The sequence below is a fragment of the Ciconia boyciana genome, chromosome 27, assembly GCF_034638445.1.
Source record: "Ciconia boyciana chromosome 27, ASM3463844v1, whole genome shotgun sequence".
NCBI lineage: Eukaryota > Metazoa > Chordata > Aves > Ciconiiformes > Ciconiidae > Ciconia > Ciconia boyciana.
The window spans coordinates 605,267-626,314 of record NC_132960.1 but is presented as its reverse complement, the minus strand read 5'-3'; the positions used below and the strand labels follow the sequence as shown (position 1 = coordinate 626,314).

The following is a 21,048-nucleotide window of genomic DNA, read 5'->3' as shown; positions in this document are numbered from 1 at the left end:
CTTAGAGCATCGTCCCCGGCCGGCTCAGCGTGGCTCCGTGCTCTCCGAAGGCCACAGCTGCGTATCCCCGTGCCGGGGAGCGGCACGGCCCGGGTTCCCGCTTGCCGTGCCGCCTGCCTGTAAAATGACAGTCGTTTCCCTCGCTTCCAGGAATCTGCTCTTCCTGGAAGGTGAGTGGCTGCGTGCGCCCTGCCAGCGACGCAGACATGCACACGCAGCCTGGGCTCCAGCGCTGTTTCCAAGGAGTTGGCTGTGATAACACTCCAGGGTATCTCCAGCAAGGTAGAATAATGCGAGTTAAACGGGAGTGGGGGGGGGGGGGAGGATCCTGAAATAACTCGGTGCCGTCTCCGCTCGCTGTCTGTGCACGGAGGAGAAGGGGTGCAGGGGGCTGTGCTGGGCAGAGGGACTGACTCTGGAGGGTGATTTATAGGTGTCTGAAATCCCCTGTGCTGGCAGGGAGGAGAGGGAAGGAAAGGCCTGACCCTCCCGAGATGCCTGTGGAGGTGAATATGAGCGAGGCAGGCTCAGGACGCTGCTTTTGATTTACCGAGACCCTTTGAGAGGGTCGGGCTGGCCCCACGCAGTGGCTGTTTGGTTGTCGGGCTGCAGGTCGTGCCCCCAGCCCGCAGAGTACCGCACGGGGGGCTAGGTCCCTCTCGGCAGCAGGGTGCTTTCCTCTGCAGGGCTCGTTGTTCGGCCTTCTCGTTAGCCTCTTCTGCCGTGGCTGGCAGCGCACATCGGCTTCGCGTGACTCAAACTCGCTGGCAGCAGCTTGCCAGCCTCGCCGAAGTGTGGGGAGAGGAGAGGGAAGGGTCCTCGAAGCCTCTCCCACTGTGACCCCGGGAGGAAAGAAAGCCTCTTTAAAATGCTGCCCGTGGGGATTTGGGGAGGGTGAGGATGCTGCTGGGGCGTCCCAGCTTGGTCTCAGTCGAGCAGCGATTTAGAAGATGCTGTCTCACCGAGGGCAGTTACCATAAATGATTCCCATGCTCAGCGAGGCTGATGAGCTCAGCGTCCCAGTAGTCATCAGACAATGGGATGAACTGGGCTCGGGGAGCACCGAGAGTTTCTCCAGATGCACGTATTTAGAAATAACATTCCCAGCTGTGCTAAAGGCGTTCACGGAGCTTCTGCACTTTCCATCATGAAACTCCGCCGTCCCCGTCCCCGCGGCATCGCCGAGGAGCGGCCGCTGCAGGCAGCTGCCCGGCTCTCGGGTGCGCGGTGGGGAGGGCTGGCAGGGAACCGGGGGTTTTCTGCGTGCTGGCAGGTCTCACCGGAACAGAAACCTGCTAGCCCCCGGAGGGGAAAAAATGAGTCTAGCCTGCCGCGCAAATGCCTTGGGTTCGAGGTGATCTGGTAGGCAGCCGTGTCGCTGAATTCGCTTTCCAGTGTGAATGGGCAAGGGCCTGTTTCCAGGGACTGCAAGGGTCCGTCCGGGGTGGGCTCGGCTTCCCAGGGATGTGAGTACCTGCTTGGGAATTGTCACTTCAGCACGGACTGTCGGGGAGGGGGACGCCGGTGCCTGGCGAAGGGACCCGCTCGCCCGGGCAGAGCGCTGGGGTCAGCCTGGCAGGTCAAGGCACGGGTCATTTAGGTGGGGGATTGATGCTTGTGCGTGGGGGTGGCCTGGGTCCCCCCCCGGCTGGCACACCGTGCACTGCAGTGCCGGCCAGAGCTCCCGCAGAGCCCTCCAGCGTGGCGTGCCGACCCCTCTCCCCTTCTGCAACCTCTCCGCGAGCCGGTGAGGAGAGCGAGGCGTGCTGCTGCCGTCGGCACGACGCTGGCTCGGGGCTGTTGCGTCTGAGGAGGTCACAGCTGGAGGAGCGTGGTCCAGAAAGCACCGAGCTCCTGTCTAATACCGTGCCGGTGTGCGTGGCAGACGGTGCCGTTGGGGTAAAAGCCATGTCCTGCAGCCCCCCGAAGGGCCCGTCAGCAGCCCCTTTCCAAAGCAGAGGTGCTGGGAAGAGGGCTTGGCGGGGTGAAGCCAGTGCAAACCCACAAGCCGTGCTTCGGGCATCACTCACTTGTGTTTCCCTCCTCCCAAAGGTAGTGGGGATTCCTCTCTGGAGAAGGAGTTCAGCTCGGCGATCGTGGGACCCACGGTGAGCACACCCAACAGCCAGCACTCCTCCCCGAGCCGCTCTCTCAGTGGTGAGTACACCGACTTAACTGAAAAAAGCCATGCCAAGGTCTGCCTGTTTTGTCCCCAAACCCTGCGCTCTCTCAAGCGTGACATAAATTCTGACTTCCCGCTGTGACAGATTTCTCTCTGGGTCTGACTCTTTGTTTTCCAACCGAAGATGATAAAACCCTGCTTTGGTTTGCACGGAGCAGCTGCCGGGTTACTGATCCTGGGCACCGGCTGTTGCTGAGCCCGGAGTTTTTCGAGTCGGCTGTGGCGGTGCCGAGGACTCAGGGTCTTTCCTTGTGGTTGTGAATTTCACCTTGACTTTCAAGCAGCTGCATGTTCCAGACTGTTAATGATCACAGCTCTGGAGGGGCCACAGAGCCATTGGTTGCTTTGGAATAAGTTATTTTTTATATCTGTCTAGGTCGCTGTGTGGGAAATGAGACGCTGCTCCGCTTCCTCTCGTGTAGTAGCTGGGGCAGGTTGGAGTCTGCGGCAGGCACAGCAGTTCATGTAGCAGCAGAACTCTGCCTCTACGTGAATGAGTCTGTCGGGAAGTTATTTGTGTAGCTGTGGGAGATACGGAGAGCCCCTGGGCATGTTCAGATACACCGGGAGTGCCACGGGGTGATGAAACACACTGCCAGCTCCCAGCCTTCGCCTGTCCCTGGCCAGTCTGTGCCATTTGGTTCAGGCACCGGCTTTGCCTGCTCCCCCCGCCACCAAGAAATGAGCAGAAGAGGGGGGAGGCAGCGTGCTTCTTGGGGAGCTCCTCTTCTGCCAGCCCTTGTCACCTCGCCGTGGCACTGCAGAGCACGGGTGCGTGCCCCCTGAGGTCCTGCCCGGTCGTGCCGCTGCCTCCATGTGCTCTTGCCCGGCAGAGTGCCGTCGGCCGAGCTGGTGGCTGGCACCTGACAGGGAACTAATCCAGGAACGGAACCGGTGTGGGGAATTTCCTGTCCACAACATGAAACTTTCCATCTCCTTCCCTGTCTGCTGATGGAATTATTTGCTTTTTATTTAAAATGAATGAAACTGCTTTTTCGGTTATATTTAAGAACCTCCCCCAGTAAAATAGGTCCGATTTCAGAGTTGTCGCAGTCTGTCCCTCGTCCTGGCATGCCGTCCGCTCCCATTGCTCGCTGCGGTGATTGATGAGAAATGTGACGTTTCCCTTGTGCGTTGAGGAGCGGCGTGGCCCTGGATGAGCTCGGTACGGCTGGTACAGGCTTAGCTTGCAGAGACTCTATTTACATTGCAGCCTTCTCGGGGCAGCAGTCAAGTTTCCATGGGCCATACATGCCACTAAGTCGTGCTGACGCATGAAAAGAAGGAACGCTGAGACAAGATAAGTTGGCAAGCCCCACTCTGAATTGCGCTCTCGGTATTCAAGAGCCGACAGTTGGGCCATCTCTACCAGATTAACTCAACCGACACCGAAAAGACCGGCACTGCTCTGATCTTCCCTCTCTCCCGGCTTCCAGCGTGCAGTTGCGTATTGCTTTTCCCTGGCAGAGGAACTCCCTCGTAATTTATCTGCGTGGGCTTCCAGCAGTTAGGTGGTGGGGACGCCTCTGGTTAGGTCCTGGCGTTTGAAGTTTGCTCTTTCTGAACCAGGATAAAATAAACCCAAAACAATACATTTTCAGAAGGAGTAACGTTATGAATTAGCTCTGTTGCCATTTTTTTCCTTTTATTACTTGCTATTTATTTTATATTTGCCCTATAAAAACACTTAGAAGCTCTGCAGAGAAATAAAATCTTGGCTTTTCGCAGAGGACAGTTCTGAGAGGTAACGCAGCCTTTTCGCTTGATCAGAAGCAAAAGGAATTGAGCACATGGACTGACTGAAAGGACAATAACGATCGCTTCCCCTTTAACAGCAGGATGCTAGTGATGGTATTGCCTCTGATCTGACTTGACTTCACAGCTGGTTCATCCAGCAAGCATCGTGCCCCAGAGGAGCAAGAATATTATATAACCTGTTCTGCCAGCAGAGACTTCTCTCCAGTGAGACCGGACTCTGCATTGGTTCTGAAAGGAGAATTACAGAACAATAGTTGGCCTCCCTTCTATGCCCAGGAAAAAAATAAGTCCCCAGGGGAATGGGAGAAAAAAAAAAAAGAAAAACCCAATGAGAAAAATCAAAGTGCAGCAAACGTCAACTCATCCAGGCAGCTCCCGCCACCGAGAGAGGAGCTTTTCACTTCGTGTTTGTGCACAGAGGCGTCTGTTTGCGCTGGGTCTCCTGGATGCTCCCAGGGGAGCGTGGTGGCACCGGCCAACACATAAATAAAGTTCTGCTCCCCCCGCAAGAATGCTTCAGCCGCAGAGTCTCCTCCCAGTCTGCAGCCAGCGGTGGCTTTGGCCAGTGGCTCAGCAGACGGTCTGAAAGTGCCTGCGATTGCCAAGGCCGGGTGTATGCACAGTTCACGTTGCCTGGAGCCTCTCTGGGAAGGCAGCATTGTTTGCCGCGAGGATCCAGGAAGGGAAAGAGGGGAGCGAGAGCCAGAATTCCTGGGCTCCTCACCCAGCAATAAACCTCACGCAGTCTCGGATGAATCACTTCCATGCTGCTGCTCCTCGGTAATCCCCCCTCGCGAAGCCGTACCTAGTTCTGGGGAAGAGCCAGAGCCCTCCTGCCCGCCGTGTCGGAGGCGGCGTGGAAGAGGAGCTTTCCTCTCCAAGCGCGTGGCCTGGCTCCTCGGGGGCCGCGTGTCCGCCCTTCCTGGGTCTCCCCAGGACTGGGACCGTCTCGCTGCCGCCATCTCCGCTCTCCGGTGTTGGCACGTCCTCCTCACCCGGTAAGCGGCCCAAAGCCTTCCTGCTCGCCCACCGGGAAGGATCATCCCTGCCTCAGCTGATGTGAGAGTTTGTTCAGAACCCCCCAGGTTCTAAAGGTCAGATCCTCCGGATGGTTTGGTACCCGGGACGTTACCAAGGTTTTCTCGAGTCCCCCTGCGTGCCGCAGGCCTCCCCGGACCGTGGGTGAGCGTTCAAGCTCTCACAAAGAGCTGAACGAGCCCCAGGGGTCGAGTCAGCACCAGATCTGGAAGCTGCTGGGATTTCTGTGTGGTTGCTCTCAGTCTGCTCCGTTCTCACGCCTGTCTCCACAAGGCAGCTTGGACTCTGCAATCTCCTACCCTCCGGGCAGCAGCAGAGTCTCCTTTGTGTATATAAAGTTCAGTTTCCTCCAGCCCCCACAGTTCTCCTCTTAAGGGATTGGGAAGAGCCTCCTGCTTTAAATGGAAGAAATAAGAATCTGATATTTAAAGGGATTCTGTAAATATTTTGTTTAAGCCCGTGGGCTCGGTGCATGGCCATGTGGGTGACCTGGATTCGACTTTACTCCATCGTCATCTTCCTCTGGCCTGCCAGGACCAGTGCTACGGGAGCAGGTAGTGGCTGTGATCGGCCGAGGAGCGGCCATCCCCTGCCGGAGAGCGCCGGGGAGTCTCCCCAGGGGATTCCCTCTCGCTCCCGGCTGCTGGCAATGGCTTAAAGTGGGAGGAAACTTTCCAATTTGATCATTTAAAGACTGGTTCTCCAAACAGGCGACTTTTCACCGAGGCTGAGGGTGTCCCGGCAGCAGTCCTCCCTCGAGCAGAGGGTACAGCTGGCATCGCGAGGTGGGACGACCGCTCGGACACTTGGCCGAGGGAGGAAGCGTGCAGGATCTGGGTGGACAAGTTCATCGGGAGGTAGCGGAGGGAGGAGAGGGAGAGGTTTCCCCCATCCTTCCCTCTCCCGGTCCCCACCACGCTGCAGCTTGCTGGCAGCGGAGGGAGCGGAGCGGTCGCTGTCGTCTCGGAGAGTGTTTGATTTGTGGCATTCCACAGATCATTAGAGCAGCCGGGAATGTAGGTCAGGGCTGGCGCATCCCCTTGCCAGCCTCTGCTCCTGATGCTGCAGGAGGAAGGAAAGGTAGCAGCGGGGAGGGAAACCCGGGGGCTTTGCTGCGGCGCAGCGCCCGCCCCGTGGCAGGGACACCCACCTGCGGCCCTGGCCCCACGCCCCTCCGTCATCCGGCTTCGGTGGGCTGCTTGAGCACGGTTCCTCCGTCTCCTGCCCTCTCTCTGCTCTTGCCTGGACCAGAAACGCTGCGGGGCGGCTGCTCCCGGGAGTCGCCAGCCCTGGGCTGTGGGACCTTTCCCTGGTCCCTGGCATCGCTCACGTCCACTTCCCTAATTCCACACAAGGTTTCTCAGGGTTTTCGGTGCCCAAACGCCATCCCACGAGTGCCTGCGTGTTCATCCCCTCCCTGCATTTGCCGTGATTCCTGCAGTCTCTTCGGCGGTCGAGGGAAGGGGAAGAGGCAGAGCTGCCTGCAGGGAGCCTGGCCCGAGCCGGGGCAGCCAGGGCTGCCGGTGCAGCAGCCATCAGCGTGCCTGGGCAGGGGTGGGGGTTTTTAGGCAGCACCATCCTGTTCAGTTTCTTTTTTCTGCCTTTAGATAGTTGATGCATCCCAGGTCTTGTAGCAAGGGTGAAAACTTGTGGTGAAGCAATGGCTTCTCTAGTGAGCCGAGATTTGCTGACTCTCCAAGAGACTCGTGTTAGGCTCTCTGTGGATTTTGAGCCTTTACTGATTCAGAGAGTCAAAATTGGGTGTCTTTGCTTCCTCTGCAGTACTTTAAAAGCACGAGAGGTTCTTCTTTCCTCCTCTGTCTTTGAATCCAGGGAACTAAATGTCTTTTTCTTCAGTCAGTCACCTTACAAGGCAGGATGCAGAGCAGTAATCTTCGGGGTGTGCAAACAAGCCGTCCAGCCCGTAACCTCGTGTGATCCGTGTTTGATGGCTGTTCTTGAGTAGTTAGCAAAATAAGAAGATGCACGTTTATCACAAACAAATCACTTAACGCATCACAGTATTTCTTTTAGGAGTAAGTCTTGCCTAAGCTGTGCTCCCAACTTCTTTAACTTAAGAGTTTTTTCCTCCACTGACTGTTTTATCCCTTCTGCCTCCTTGTAGCAAACTCTATCAAGGTGGAGATGTACAGCGATGAGGAAGCCAGCCGGCTGCTCTCACAGGATGACCGGATGCTTGAGAAGGAGGACAGCGTGATTGTGGAGGACTCGCTCTCAGAGCCCCTGGGCTACTGCGACGGGACGGGCCAGGAGCCGCACTCCCCCGGGGGCATTCGGTTGCCCAACGGCAAGCTGAAATGTGACATCTGCGGAATGGTGTGCATCGGCCCCAACGTGCTGATGGTGCACAAACGCAGCCACACTGGTGAGTGGCAGCCCCGAAGCCGGCGTTGCTGCCGGGGCAGGGGCAAGATGGGCTGGAGGGAAGCAAATTTCTGAAGCCGGGTGGCAAGCGTGTGTTGGCTGGTGGGCACAGATGCCGCGGGAGATGGGTGTCAGGTCCAAGATGCTGACCCTGGTGATGGCAGCCAGAAGATGCTAGTGAGGAAAGGTCCAGGAAAGTACGTGTAGCTGGTCTCTCCTCGTCACTGTCCAACCTCCAGCAGCAGGTCTGTCCCTCCCCAGGTTGGAGGTCACATCCAGAGCACTACGTTTGGTAGTTAACCCAGGCCTTTCCCTCTCAAATGTGTTCAGCGCTGCTGAACCTGTGAATGCTTCTGATCTCTGGGGCTGTTGAGTCGAGAGCTGCTCCTCTGCAGACTGGGAAAATGCTTTTAAGCAGGAGTTTCACCCGCTGCTCCGGTTTTGCAGGAGAAAGGCCATTCCACTGCAACCAGTGCGGAGCCTCCTTCACCCAGAAGGGAAACCTCCTGCGTCACATCAAACTGCACTCTGGCGAGAAGCCCTTCAAATGTCCCTTCTGCAACTACGCCTGCCGCAGGAGGGATGCGCTCACCGGCCACCTGCGAACACACTCCGGTGGGTAGCCCTGGCCGGCCACGGGCCGGAAAGGAAGGGGGAGGCAGGGAGGGAACACATGATGGTGGTACAGAACCAGGGATTTGAGCCCAGCTTCCAAAAGTTGAGCCCAGCCTCGAGCTCTGAACCGCCAAATTTGCCCTCGTATCGGCTCCTGGCTTGCCGCGGTCCCTACGCTGCTGCCGCGGCGCAGAGCCGACCGGCCGAAGGCAGAGCGTGTGCCTGGGGGAGGTTGTGTTGGTGTCTGGTTAATGGTCTGGGGACTCCGCTGACCGGAGGGGTGCCTGCGGGGCTTTGTGCCGCTGTGTTCCAGTCATTCCTGGGTTATTGCATCTCTTTATAAGAAAGATAAATGTTTAATAGATTTTATTGAGTCAAGATAGGTCCCACCCTTGGGTGTGCCCTGCCCCAGTGAAAATGAGCGCTGAGGGGTTTTGTTTGTGTGTTGTTTTGACATTGTCCTTTTTAAATATGACATTTGAGATGTGGTTTTCACCCTCCGGTTCCGTGATGTAACAGCTGGCGGGGGCCATGGGTGGGAGTGAAGTACGCCAGCCGGCCCCCTGGTTTGTGATCCTTTTCCCTTGATTTGCGTACCGGCGTGTTTCTGTGGTGCTGCCGGGGCTTTTAAAGTTCACGCAGGTGGCTTTGAACACCTGTGACTCTAACCTTTTGAGTGCTGCATGGAAATGGGTGTCGTGTGCTTCCTTGAAGGAAGAAACCGGTCCCCCGAAGAGCCTGTTCTCGTCGCAGCCTTGCCCAGGAGCCCTGAAACCTGCTCCCCCCTCGCAGCCTGGCCCAAGAGCCCCAATTTTCTTTAGGTTTCTGCCCTGTGCCCTCCTCAGTGGGAGGGGGTGATGCTCCGGGTTTAAGCTCCCGTCTTGCTGTGGACAAATCTTCCCACTTTGCTGTTTCTTTTGGGAGTTTGTCATCTCTCCCACACACACACATCTGAGACCTTCTGGGAGATGCCGGAGGGGAATCTGGGCAGTTTGACCCCCGGAGCAAGGTGCGAATCCTGGAACGGGGCTGTTGGTTCTCGCCTGAAGCCTGCACGGGAGCAGGTTTGCGGGTTTGCAGCTTCCAATCCGTTATATTTTGTCTCTTGACATCCCCACTGCCAAGGGACAAAGCTGCTTCTCAGCGTAAAACCTTTTTGGTCTCTTGTCTGGTTCTCCAGCCTGGCCAGAATATGGCAGCAGGTCTTGTTTCTGATACCAAGGTGATGGGGAAAGAGTCTGTTTCGCCCCAGGGGAGGAGGCCAGGTTAGTGGCCTCGGGCTTTGCCAGATAACGGGGAGAAATGCCAAAGAAATCCTTTCCCCACGTTCTTTCCTTATCTCGGGGGGCGGGGGGAGAGGGGGAGGAGAGAGAAGGCAGTAGTTGGAGGCAAAAACCCTCGTGTCATTAACTCTAGAGAGCGAAGAGCATGTGTGTCTCCCCGCTCGGACGGTGAGGAAAGCCAGGCTCTGGTGACAGCCTGGCTCCCCGCGAAGCACGGAAGCACCGCAGTGGCTGCTCGGACCAGCTGAGCCGCGGCCGCTCTGCCTCGAGGCCTTCAGCTCTCCCGACGAGTCCTTCAGTCTGGAGCGATCAGCATCATCCGTCTTCCTCCCCTCCGCCCCCAGCCGCTCCGAGCGGCTGCAGCTCGGCCGGTGCCGAGCCGCGCTCCATCTTGGGCAGCGCTGCATCGGCTCGGGGAGGAGTTACCGCACGGCAGAGCGGAGGGCTTTGGCATCCGTCCGCCGCGAGCTCGCCTTGCCGGCAGCTCTACCCTGCGCCCTTCCGGGGTGCCACTGACAAGCCCCTGCCCGGGGACCTTCGGCACACGGGTTTTTGGCAGAGGACGGGTGCTCTGAAGCTGGATGGCTCCTGGGTTTTTGCTCCAGACGCACCAAAAGACTTTTTTCAAAGTCCCATTAGGAAGGTCCCTGTTCTTTGCTTTGTTTAAACCCTCCCCGTCCCCTCTGTGTTGGGGTGTGAGATTTTGGGGCGTTGCGTGGCTGAGCCCCGTTCCAGGGACCCCGACTCGCTGGCAGCCGCGGGGTTCGTGCAGGCGGACGCGCAGACCCGACCCGAGGGGCCGGTGCTGCGCCAGCGGCTCCTGTGGCTGGCGGGACCCTGCTCCGAGCCTGCCTCGCGCTCCCGGGGGCTTTCTCCTAAGTAATGTGCTTCAGGGGACCCCGACCCGTCCAGACCCAGGGATGCAGGGTCATTTCTGGACTCTTTGGTCGTGTCTCCTCTTGTGGGTCGGGATCCCCCTCTCGGGCTGTGCCTGTCCACCACGCTCGCCCTCGCTGAGCGTCCAGAGGTGGGTCCTCGGCAGAGCCGTGCCGACGTCTCCCCACTGCCAGGCATGGAAAGGGTCTCCTTGAGTCCCTCAATCAAGAGACACAGAAATGGGACAAGCCCTCACAACATATCAAACAAAAATTAGTCTTTATGGGAGCTAATTACTAAGAAAACCTTCATTTAATGTGGATTTCACAGGCGAAAGTCTAGTGGTTACCCTGCCTGGGTGGAAGGCAGTGGGGCTTGGCTTTCCCTCCCTCTGCCTTAACTAGAGGCATGTGCGTTTCATGCCGTCCCCATGAGGGACACTGAGCTTTCATCTCGGAAGATGTGCTGTCCAAAAAAGTGAGGTATTAAAATCCAGATCAAACACGCTGCGTTGCTCTGAAATAGATCAGAAGCTGCAGCCCACACCCGGGACAGCTGAGACGAGCTGCCAGTCCCCCGAGACCTCCCTCCCTTTTAGTCTTCGCCGCTCCACAGCCCAGTAAATAAACGAACCTGGAGCTTGTGTTCGGAGGGAGCCTTTCTGTTTGTTGTACTTGGTCAGAAGAAACTTCTCCTGGTGAAGCCTGGCAGCAAGGAGAGCATCCCCCTTGCTCACATTTTGGGTATTACATGGGTGAAGAACGTTGGGGATCCTAAACAGACCTCGTTGCTTGCTGGAAGCTTCTCACTCCCGTTAGGTGACAGATGGACCGAGTCTGTCCAAGACACGAGCACGTGTCGGTGGGTAAATGATCACGTTTTCAAAGAACAGACTAAGGAGTAAAAGGGAAAGCGACTGACCGCAAGGCAAAGCCAGCTCAGGACGGAGCCTCCCTCCTTGTCCTGCAGCCGCTGTAAAACCCCGTCCCTGAGCCGTAGCTGACCCTCTGCCAGGGCAAGCCCAGCGCAGATGTAGCAAACCACCGTGGCCGGGCATCGCTGCGGCGTGGGCAGAGCCCTGGAGGAGCCTCGGCACTGGGAGCAAGACCTTTGCCTGGGCGGGAGGACAGCTCGGTCCCCGTGTCCTCAGGGAGCCGTCCCAGCGCGGCTGGGCGATGGCCGGGTCCCAGGCTCCTCCGTGTCCTGCTGTCCCCAGAGCCCCGAACTGAGGCAGGGAAGGGGAAGGCTGGATCCAGAGGAAATAATTTCAGGGTATCCATGCGGAGCTTCCCGGCTTGGAAAGCCAATCCCGATCCCAACGCAGCCGTCAGAGGAGCTTCGTGAGGCACAAATGCACGCAGGAGCTTGGGTTGTCGTTCTGCTTAGGAGTAACAAAACGGAGCCATTTGGGGAACTCTTAACTTTAAAAGCTGAGGGAGTGACAGAGAGTAACGAGACGTAATGGAATTTGGAGTCGAGGCTCCCCCGTCTAAATTGCTAGATTTGAGGAGTAAATTCCTAACGCGCATTTTTGTGTTCGTACTCGGAGGCTAGTGGCATCCTCGCCTCCCTTGGGACGGGAGTAAACCAATATTCAGCTGCTCTGTGACAATGCTGCTGCCTGGGGAGGGCTGGGAGGAGAGATTTGCACTTGTCATCAGCTTCTCTGGACTGATTTCTAACCCGGAGCTTCGGCAGTGAAATCCACGGTGGCTCCTGGCCTCCTGGATCCGCCTGTGGCTTGGCGGAGCTGCCGGGCTAGGACCGGGCAGGGGTTACGGCACGTGTGGACGCAGCCGGTCTCCTTGTTTACCGCTGCTGTCTGGGGCTGCCGCGGTGGTGTTTGGCCAGGAGCCGGTACAAGCTGTCGCAAGAGGAGGTGCTGGCCCCGCTTGCCAGCCGCAGTGCAAAGCACTTCACATGAATCCAGGTGACAAAGCTGGGGCGGGTGATAAATGCGAATTCACCTACAGCCTGAAAATGTGGGTTTTTTTAAAAAGCAGTTAAAGGTTAAACCACAAGCTGCAAAAAACCCCAAAACAACCCCTTAAATCTGACAGGAACAGAAAGAGCCTGGTCCAGGCGGGTCTTGACAGGCAGCACGCTCCTCCCTGAGCCTCGAGCCGGACGGGGCGAGCGTGACGCAGGTGGCTGTCATGGGGCTGCTGATGCCCCTGCCGGCACGCCCTGGGCGGAAGGCGATGGGCTCCGGCTTCCAGCAAAAGCAGCCGATTTCGGGGCATTGCCCCGCTACTAAAACCAGCCTCCCCGCTCCGTGGGGCAGTGTCGGAGGGGCAGGGCACGGCAGCTCTCGGCCTTCTCTCGGACGCCGCGGTCCCTGGCTCTTGCCTGGTGGACCGCGTCTCCCTCCGCAGCGTGGCTTGGCTCTGTGGTTGGGTGTCCTGCCTGTTTTGGAGGAGAGCTCCCGGGTGAGGGTGATGGCCGGGGAGAAGGGAGCGCCCGGGGGTGCGCTCTCCATCCTGGTTGAGTGCCCGGGGGTGTGCAGGGGGCTGGGGAGCCCACCCCCCCACCTCCAGCTCAGCTTCCCTGCACTTGCCTCGTTTGCCCATTAGCATCTTCTTCCCTAACGAGCTGCCTCCCCCAAAGGGCATCTGAGTGTGATCAGCCTGCGGCAGCAGGTCCCTTGGAGCCTGGGTCCCTTTCCCCCCCGAGACTATTTCATGGGGTGGGGACTGCCTTGCCCTTTCCCCCGTGCCCGAAGGATGCCGGCTGGTCTGCTGCCCAGGTACTGCTGTGATTTTACCTAATTAGCAATCACCCGGTGAGCGGCACAAAACCCCCGAGTCAGCATTTGTGTTTCCCCATCCCCTGCGCAGACAGCAGCCTCGTGGCACGATGGAAACTGCGACGGGGTTCAGAGATACCATCTCCCCTTGGGAGGGGTCACGATTTTTCGCTGTAAGTAGTCTGCCGGTTAAAACATGCAGATAATAACATGGCGTGCGCAGCCCACCGCAAGGAGCACCGCCAGCTCCGCGGCACGCAGCGGCCGCTCTCCTTTGTCTGGCGGTCGCCGGCCAGCAAGGCTGAATGCCGACCTTGGGTGGCTTCGGTGATTTTCAGTCAGGAGTGAGAAAATTGGGAGAGATGAGAATAAAAATGTGTCTGGCGAGTGCCTTGTCATGAATCTTGCTGGGGGGTCTGTGTACATGCTCCACGCAGCAACCGAGTGCTGGCCAAGCCACCGGGCACTTTGTGGAGAACGGAGGGTGAAGAAATGCTTAGAAATGTTTAAAAAGTTGGGGGGTCCAGCCGCCCTCCTTACATATGGCCTTTGCCATCGGGGCTTCCAGCACGAGGGTTTACCTGGAGGTGCGTAACATAGCCAGGCAGCTGCTAGAAACCCGTATCGCTGGTGTCTTGGGAGCAAAGTGTAGGTAAAAGCCAGGTCTGAGGCGTTTTGGTTTAGGTATTTGACCAAATTATGATTTATTTTCGTAGCTCCCCATCTGTCAAAATCCAGGACCATCCAGCCCTTCTCCTGCGGCTCTCCGGCAGGGAGCGGCGTTTGAGGAGGCAAATAGTCGAGCTGCCGGGGCACGTGCGGTAGCTGTGTTGGGGTAGATGGTGGTCAGGAGGAAGGCTGAGGCAGAAGCTGAGCGCTGCGGGTCACGGCTCTTGCTCCCAGCTCTGGAAACTGTCGCTCGAGATGTGCCGGAGAGGCCCTTTCCCTGCGGCACAGCTAGATGGTGCGGTGGGCTGACAGCGAGGGTCGCTGCCCCGCCGTGATGCTCCCTGGCGACCGATTCCTGCCACTTTTCTCTCCCGTTGACGCACGTCCAGCCCTTTCCCGGGCTCTTTGGCGAGGGCACTATGTCTGTTCTCACAGCCAGGCTCTGGTTTGCGTGTTTTGCAGTCTCCTCCCCCACCGTCGGCAAGCCCTACAAGTGCAACTACTGCGGCCGGAGCTACAAGCAGCAGAGCACGCTGGAGGAGCACAAGGAGCGGTGCCACAACTACCTGCAGAGTCTGAACACTGAACCGCAGTCGCTGGCCAGCCAGCAAGGTCAGTGCCGCGGGGCAGCCGGGTCGGGGGGGACCGGAGCCCCGCTGCCTCCCTGGCTCCGGGGACAAGACGAGGGGTCCCGGCAGGGTGGGAAATGGGGGTGCGGGTTCACCTTCCAGCCCCGTCTCTGGCTGACGGGGTCGAGCTTCGGGGACGTCCTTCCCATTAGAAAAGGGGGGGTGCTGCTGCGTGGGGGAGAGCATGAGCCCCGGAGCTCTCCGTGCCCCGGCGATCGTGGGATGAAAGGTGCTGTGCGTGTGCGTTGGTTAGTGCCGCAAACCTCTGCAAGTGCAAAGCGTTACCTCCCTGGTTCCTCCCCTCGCCGCCAGCCGAATTGCAAAGCCCCCTGAATCGAAACGCACCCTTGGCCCGTATTTCTAGTGCAAGAACTACCGAGAGCGTTTTCCATAAATAACAGAACACAACTACGACACCGCGGTGTAGGGGATCTACCCCTGCGGGGAGGTGTCCGAAACGGGCACTGCGTGGCTTGGAAGCACCTTCTGGCTCCTCCTCGGAGCCTGCAGACAGACCCCCCATCTTTGCTGTGCCGGCAAAAAACCAAAGCCGGAGCCTTCCTGGCTCCTCGCCCTTTTGGAGCCAGACCTGGTCCCTCTAGAGCCACCGGTGCTTACAGCGAGGTTCACCGGTTAAGGCTGCACGGACACTTTAACCGGATGATCCATAACCTGTGGGGCACGGGAATGGCAGAGCTGCCCTCGCCAGCAGCAACACGGGGCAGGTCTCTCCAGGACGGGGTTGAGAGCCGGCAAGAAAAGCGAGGGCACTTCGATCCGTTGAAGCCGGCTCCTCTTCCCCAAAGTGGCAGGAGCGGGCCCAGCTCGATGAAGAAGGGAGGCGGACCGGCTGCCGGCGCTCCCCTGCGACCGATTCACCGACGGGGTAAGCTCTGGGCCTGGAGCAGGCAGCCCGGGAGCCTTTCCGTAGGTCCGTCCCAGCTAGCAGAGGGCAGGAGCGGCGTGCCTCGAGCGCTGGCTGCAGAGTCTCCGGCCTGGGTCGCAGCGTGCCCGTCCCGCTCGCCCCGTCCCGCGGTTGCCGGCTGAACCGGGTTTCCCTTGTCTTGCCAGGTGACGAGATGCGAGACCTGGAGATAGTGCCGGACTCTCTGCTTCACCCCTCGTCCGATCGGCCGACGTTTATTGACCGGCTGGCGAACAGCCTCACCAAACGGAAACGATCGACACCTCAGAAATTCGTGGGTAAGGGGATTCCCCCCCCCTTGCTTCCTGGGCAGACAGGAGAGAGGAGGGAGAGGGGGAGCCCCTGGTCGCTGGAGCGGGGCTCGAGCGCCCAGCCAGGACCCCCCGGGAGCTGAGACTCTGCACTTGGGCACGCGGCTGGTGTTCGCACAGCGCCTTTCATCCCCACGATCCTGGGACGGGGCAGGTCTCGCACGCGGCGCTGGGGGGGGGGGCACGACATCGGGGGAGCAGGGGTGCACCCCAAAACCAAGCCTGCCCGTTCTGATGCCACTCTCCTTCCCGGCAGGGGAGAAGCAGATGCGATTCACCCTATCGGATCTCCCCTTCGACGTGAACTCCGGCTTCGAGAAGGACGTGGAGATGGTCTCGGCCCACCACCCCCTCGACCCCTCCTACGGCAGCTCCCTGTCCCTGATGGGGGGGGAGCACCTTCGCCCCCTCCGGCTCCCCCCCACAAACTGCATCTCGGAAGTCACCCCCGTCATCAGCTCCGTCTACACCCAGATCCAGCCCCTGCCGGGTCGGCTGGAGATGCCGGGGAGCCGGGAAGCCGCCGAGGGGCACGAGGACGTGCCGGACGGGGTGCAGGTGGTGTACCGGGGCCGGGAGCAGGCCGTGTCGCCCACCAACGGCTGCCAGGACTCGACGGACACGGAGAGCAACCACGAAGAGCGGAGCTCGCAGCTGCCGGCGGGGAACTGCGCCAGCAGCCGCCAGAGCCCAGCCTACGCCAAAGAGGACCCCAAGCTGCCGGAGGGACCCCCGGCCGCCCGCTCCACGCCCAGCTCCGCCAAAGAAGCCCTGCGGGTGGTCAATGAGGACGGGGAGCAGATCAGGGCCTTCAAGTGCGAGCACTGCCGCATCCTCTTCCTGGACCACGTCATGTTCACCATCCACATGGGCTGCCACGGCTTCAGAGACCCTTTCGAATGCAACATCTGTGGCTACCACAGCCAGGACCGGTACGAGTTCTCCTCCCACATAGTGCGGGGCGAGCATAAAGTCGGCTAAACCCCCCCCTCCCCTGCCCTCCCCGTCCCCCCCAGCCCGCCCTCGACTCTTCCTCTGTCTCTAGCTCGGCCCCTCCACCCTTAGGGCATGGAACTGTTGGTTTTTCTTTTATACTCCTTTGCACTGACTTTGGCTACAAAAATATTTAAAAAAAAAAAAATCAATAACTAAAAAAAAAAAAAAACCAACCCCGACAAGGGGGAGCTCTTAACAATTTGCCTTTTTATAAATGGAGTTATTTAAATATTAATGGACTTTTTTGTGCTCCCCCCACCTCCCTCCGTTATTTATTAAGCTTCTTAGTTTCTCTTTTTATAACTCTTCCCTCCCTCCCCCCCTCCCCCCCCCCCCCCAAGTCTCACTTGAATTTTTGAGACTGGTTCTCCCTCTCCCACCCCGGTCCCGGTCGGCTCTCCGGCACGGCACGCGGCCACGCGCCAGCCTGGAGCTCCGAGCCCTTTCCTTGGTGCAAGCCCGGCATTGCCCGTCCCCCCTTTTGGGCGAAGCGAACCTCAGATTAGGTGCTAAACCCCCCGGGACTCCCCCCTCCGTCGGCCACGACCCCCCTGCCTGGCGGGGGGCTGCTGCGCCCCGAGCTTTAATGAGTTTAAATACACGGAGCATAAAGCAGGGACCCCCCTGCCTCCCCGCGGGGCCGGTTGTGCCGGCGGCAGTGCCGGCAGAGCCGGGGCGGTGAAGCTGGGTTTTGCCCGGCTCCTTCTTCCCGCGGTGTTTGAAGCCCCCCGTACGCGCGGGGGGCGATGGGGGTCCGCATCGCTCCGCTTAAATGAAGGAAACGTAAGCCAGGAAGATGGCGAGCGTCCGGGTGACAGCTCCATTCTGCTGTCTGGGATCTCCTCCTCCTCCTCCTCCTCCTCCTCCTCCTCCTCCTCTTCCTCGGCACAGGCCAGTATCTCCAGCCCGCTCTGCTGCAGGGGTTGCTCCCCGCACGCTGCCCGCCGGCGGTGGGGACGCCGGACCCCCGACCTGGCCCCCCTCGCTCCCTCTGCCCCCAAAGCCTTCCCGGGCGGGTCGCTCCCCCGGCAGTCCCGGGGGCTCGGCGGGGTCTCCCCGGGGGCCGGTGTCGTTTCTGGTCCCACGGCGCCCGCCCCGCTCTCGTTCGCACAGAGGAGCCGGGGCGGCGGCACCCTGAACGCCAGAGCTTCGCCCTCGGTCGCACCGGCCGCGGGACCCCCGGTCCCCCCCTGCGTTCGGAGGGTCCGAAAGAGGGGTGGGAGGTTTGGGGGTGTCGTCGGCTGCATCGAGCAGCTGCCCCGCTGAGCCCCTTTCCCCCGGGACGGGCTCCGAGCGGCTCCGGGGGCAGGCGGCCGGGAGCCGGCCGGTTTTCAGGGGCGAGACGGCGAGGGAAGGGGGTCCGGAACCGGGGACCTCCCGGGACGGGGGTCCCCCGGCGAAAGGGATTTAGCGGGGCCGGGGAGGCAGCCGATATAACCAAAAATAAAGCGCGGCCCCGGTGCTCGCGGCTCCCGCGGCAGCCGGGACCCCGGCCACGTCCCGGGGGGGCCCCGCTTCCTACCCAGGCCCAGGATGCATAAAACGCCCCTCGGCAGCAGCCGCTCCCGGGGCTCTCCTGAGGTTGAAACCAAAGGCTGTTCCTTTTTCTACAGACACAAACACAACCACCTCACGCGGCGGCAACTCCCGTTGCCCCTATTTCCCATTTTCTTTTATTATTTTTTTTATTCTCCCCACCCCCCCGCTCCTTTCTTTCTTTTCTGTCGATGGTGTCTGCGTGGCGAGAGGGGAGAGGGGGCGGCTGAGCCGGGGCTCGGCGCGGGGCTCTGCTGCCCCTTCCCACCCGCTGCCGCCGGGAACCGGTGCCGGCAGAACAAGCCGGAGCCCCCCGCACCCCCCCAGCACCGAAACAAACCCAAAAAGGGGATTTTACAAACCGAAATGGAAGCTCTGCAGTTTCTGACCGCTCTCGGGTTGTTTTTTCTTTCCGTCTCTTTTCTTCCCCCCCCCCGTAAAAGAGTCTAAAACAAAAATGTAGGAATTTTGTAAAACTCCAGGTCGCTTTACTCGTGTAAATATCTATATTTTTTAATCAGATGTATGAAGAACAAACGATGATGTGCAATACCCCGGCCTCCCCTCGGCTACGGGCCCTCCTTCCTTTCTAACGAGTTTTCATTTGTATATCGTTAATGGATTTGCTGTCGTCTTTGTTTTTCCCTTTTTTGTGAGGTTAGACTCGCTTTTGGACAAAAAAACACCCCCGCCCCCCCCGTGACCGCAGGAGCTTTTGTATCTGTAAGATATTGTAATTAATTACCTATTTGTGTAACGAGATCTACTACTGTAAGTTTTGTACTGTACTGGCTGAAGGTCTGTTATAAATAAACCGGAGTAATTTAACGGCCCCCCCCGCCCGCCTCCCCTCTGTGGGCCGGGGGGGCAGGATGCCGGGGTTCCCTTTGCAGGGGCTGGGGGGGGTCCCCCAGAGTTTGGTGGGGGGCAGGACACTGGGGGTCCCCTCTAGGGGTTTGGGGGGGGAGAACAGTTGGGGACCCCCCCCCCAAGGGGTAGGACACTCGGGGTCCCCCCCCCATGAGCACGGGGAGGGGGCAGGATGGTGGTGGGCGCTTCCCCTCAGAGCTGGGAGAGGGCTTGGGGACACAGAGGACACTGGGGACCCCCCCGGGATGGGGGGGGACACACTGGGGGTCCCTTCTAGGGGTGGGGGAGGACACTTGGGGACCCCCATAAAGCGCGGGACACTCGGGGGTCCCCCCATAAGCACTGATGAGGGGACCCCTCGAGAGTTGGGAGGGGGCTTGGGGGGGAGGACACTGGGGACCCCCCCGGGGTGGGGGGGGCACTGGGGGTCCCCGCCAGAGCCTGGGGGGAGGCACACGAGGGGCGGGACACCGGGGTCCCCGAGCACGGGGGGTCAGGACGCACGAGCCCCCCGCCCCACGAGCCCCCCGTTCCCCCGGGACTACATCTCCCAGCGCCCCCCGCGGCGCGCGCGTGCGCGGGGGATGACGACACACGCAGCACGCGGCGCGCGCGCGCGCGCTCACGGGTCTCTCACAGAGCGCGTGGCGAGGATCCCTCCGCCGAGGCGAGGAGAAGTAGTCCCCCCGCCGCCGCCGATGCCGCGGCCCAGCGCCGCCCCCTCCCGCCCCGCGCCCGCCCCGGCCCCGCCGGCGGAGCCGCTGCGAGGCGACCGGAGGAATCCCGCGGGGCGGGGGCGGGCGCGGCGCGGCGGCGGAGGCGCTTCCGGGCGGAGGACGGGTATATAAGGGCGGCGGCGCGGCAGCCGGGCCCTCTTTCGCCGCTCCGGTAGCGAGATGGTGAGGGCGGCGCGGCCGGGGGGGCCCGGGGGGCCCCGGGGGGAGGCGTGTGGGGCCGTGTGGGGCCGTGTGTGGGGCCCGGGGGCGGGGAGGCCGGGGGGCGGGGAGGCCGGGGGCAGCGCCGGGGCCTGGGGGGGCTCGTAGGGGCCGCCGGGGCCTGTGCCGGGCCCGTAGGGCCGGGGGGGCTCTGACGCCGGGGGCCGGGGAGGTGCCGGCCCCGGCGCGGGGGGGGGCTCGGGCTCATCCTCCGGCTCATCCTCCGGCTCATTCTCCCCTTCCTCCCCTTCCTCCCCGCCGCAGACGAAGAAGAGGAGGAACAACGGCCGGGCCAAGAAGGGCCGCGGCCATGTCCAGCCCATCCGCTGCACCAACTGCGCCCGCTGCGTGCCCAAGGACAAGGCCATCAAGAAGTTCGTCATCAGGAACATCGTGGAGGCCGCGGCCGTCAGGGACATCTCGGAGGCCAGCGTCTTCGACTGTAAGGGCGCGGGGAGGCGTCGGGGCGCCTCCGTGCCCCGGTAACGGGGCCGGCCCCGCTCCCCCCCACCCTGGGTGGGGGGACGGGGAGGGGAGGCCGGGCCCTGTGCCCTCGCGTGTTTTGGGGTGACTGGGGGCCGCTGACCCCCCCCTTGTCGCCCCCCCCCCCCCAGCCTACGTCCTGCCCAAGCTGTACGTGAAGCTGCACTACTGCGTCAGCTGCGCCATCCACAGCAAGGTGGTGCGGAACCGCTCGCGGGAGGCCCGCAAGGACCGGACCCCCCCGCCCCGCTTCAGACCGGCCGTACGTATCGGGGGGCTGGGGGGGGCCGGGGGCTCGCACCCGCCGGCTCCGACTGACGCTCTCCTTCCCCCCCGCAGGGCGCTGCCCCCCGGCCCCCCCCCAAGCCCATGTGAGGAGACTCCGGCCGAACGCGTCCCCGAGCGCAGACTGAATAAAGGACCCTGCACCGAGCCTGGCTCTGCGCCTGTGGGGCTGGGGGGGGGCGGGGAGGGGGGCGCATCGCTCTGGGGAGGGGTTGGGGTGACTTGGGGGGCTCACAGCCCCCTTCTTGTGAGGGGATGGGAGTGGGGAGCCCCAGGCTCACCCCGGGGAAGTTGTGTGGAGGTGGGGGGCTGCTGCCCACCCCGGGGGGGAGGGGGGGGGAAAGCCCACTCCTGCGGGGCTGGGTGTGCTGTTTGCCCAGGGGTGCTGTCTGGGTGTGGGAGTGGGATGTGTTTTGGGGACAGCTGGACACACCCAGAGCCTGTCCCAGCCCCAGGGTGGGCTGGGGGCCCCCCTGCCCCCTGAGGCAGCTCGGGGAGGGGCTGGCCCTGTCCCCAAGCGTGCTCC

The 21,048-nt window shown here is 60.9% G+C and overlaps 2 protein-coding genes across 6 annotated transcripts in view; both read left to right on the top strand.

The window, feature by feature from the left end:
* Nucleotides 1-18,377, top strand: part of IKZF4 (IKAROS family zinc finger 4) — a 31,278-nt gene extending 12,901 nt beyond the window's left edge. For 2 of the 5 annotated variants that reach the window (XM_072847293.1, XM_072847297.1), the window contains 6 exons: nt 2,053-2,157; nt 7,104-7,364; nt 7,811-7,978; nt 14,015-14,164; nt 15,253-15,384; nt 15,674-18,377. In XM_072847293.1, coding sequence (XP_072703394.1) covers nt 2,053-2,157; nt 7,104-7,364; nt 7,811-7,978; nt 14,015-14,164; nt 15,253-15,384; nt 15,674-16,398 — 1,541 coding nt within the window. In that variant the 3' untranslated portion in view covers nt 16,399-18,377. Of the gene's footprint in view, nt 1-150; nt 283-2,052; nt 2,158-7,103; nt 7,365-7,810; nt 7,979-14,014; nt 14,165-15,252; nt 15,385-15,673 lie in introns of all 5 variants that reach the window. The other 3 variants (XM_072847292.1, XM_072847295.1, XM_072847296.1) reach the window with 3 other exon arrangements.
* Nucleotides 18,378-19,604: 1,227 nt separating this feature from the next.
* RPS26 (ribosomal protein S26) lies at nt 19,605-20,669 on the top strand. The gene is made up of 4 exons (XM_072847229.1): nt 19,605-19,718; nt 20,019-20,196; nt 20,369-20,499; nt 20,577-20,669. The coding sequence occupies exons 1-4, from the start codon at nt 19,716-19,718 to the stop codon at nt 20,610-20,612; spliced, it is 348 nt and encodes a 115-aa protein (XP_072703330.1). The 5' UTR covers nt 19,605-19,715; the 3' UTR covers nt 20,613-20,669.
* The last annotated feature ends 379 nt before the right edge of the window (nt 20,670-21,048 follow it).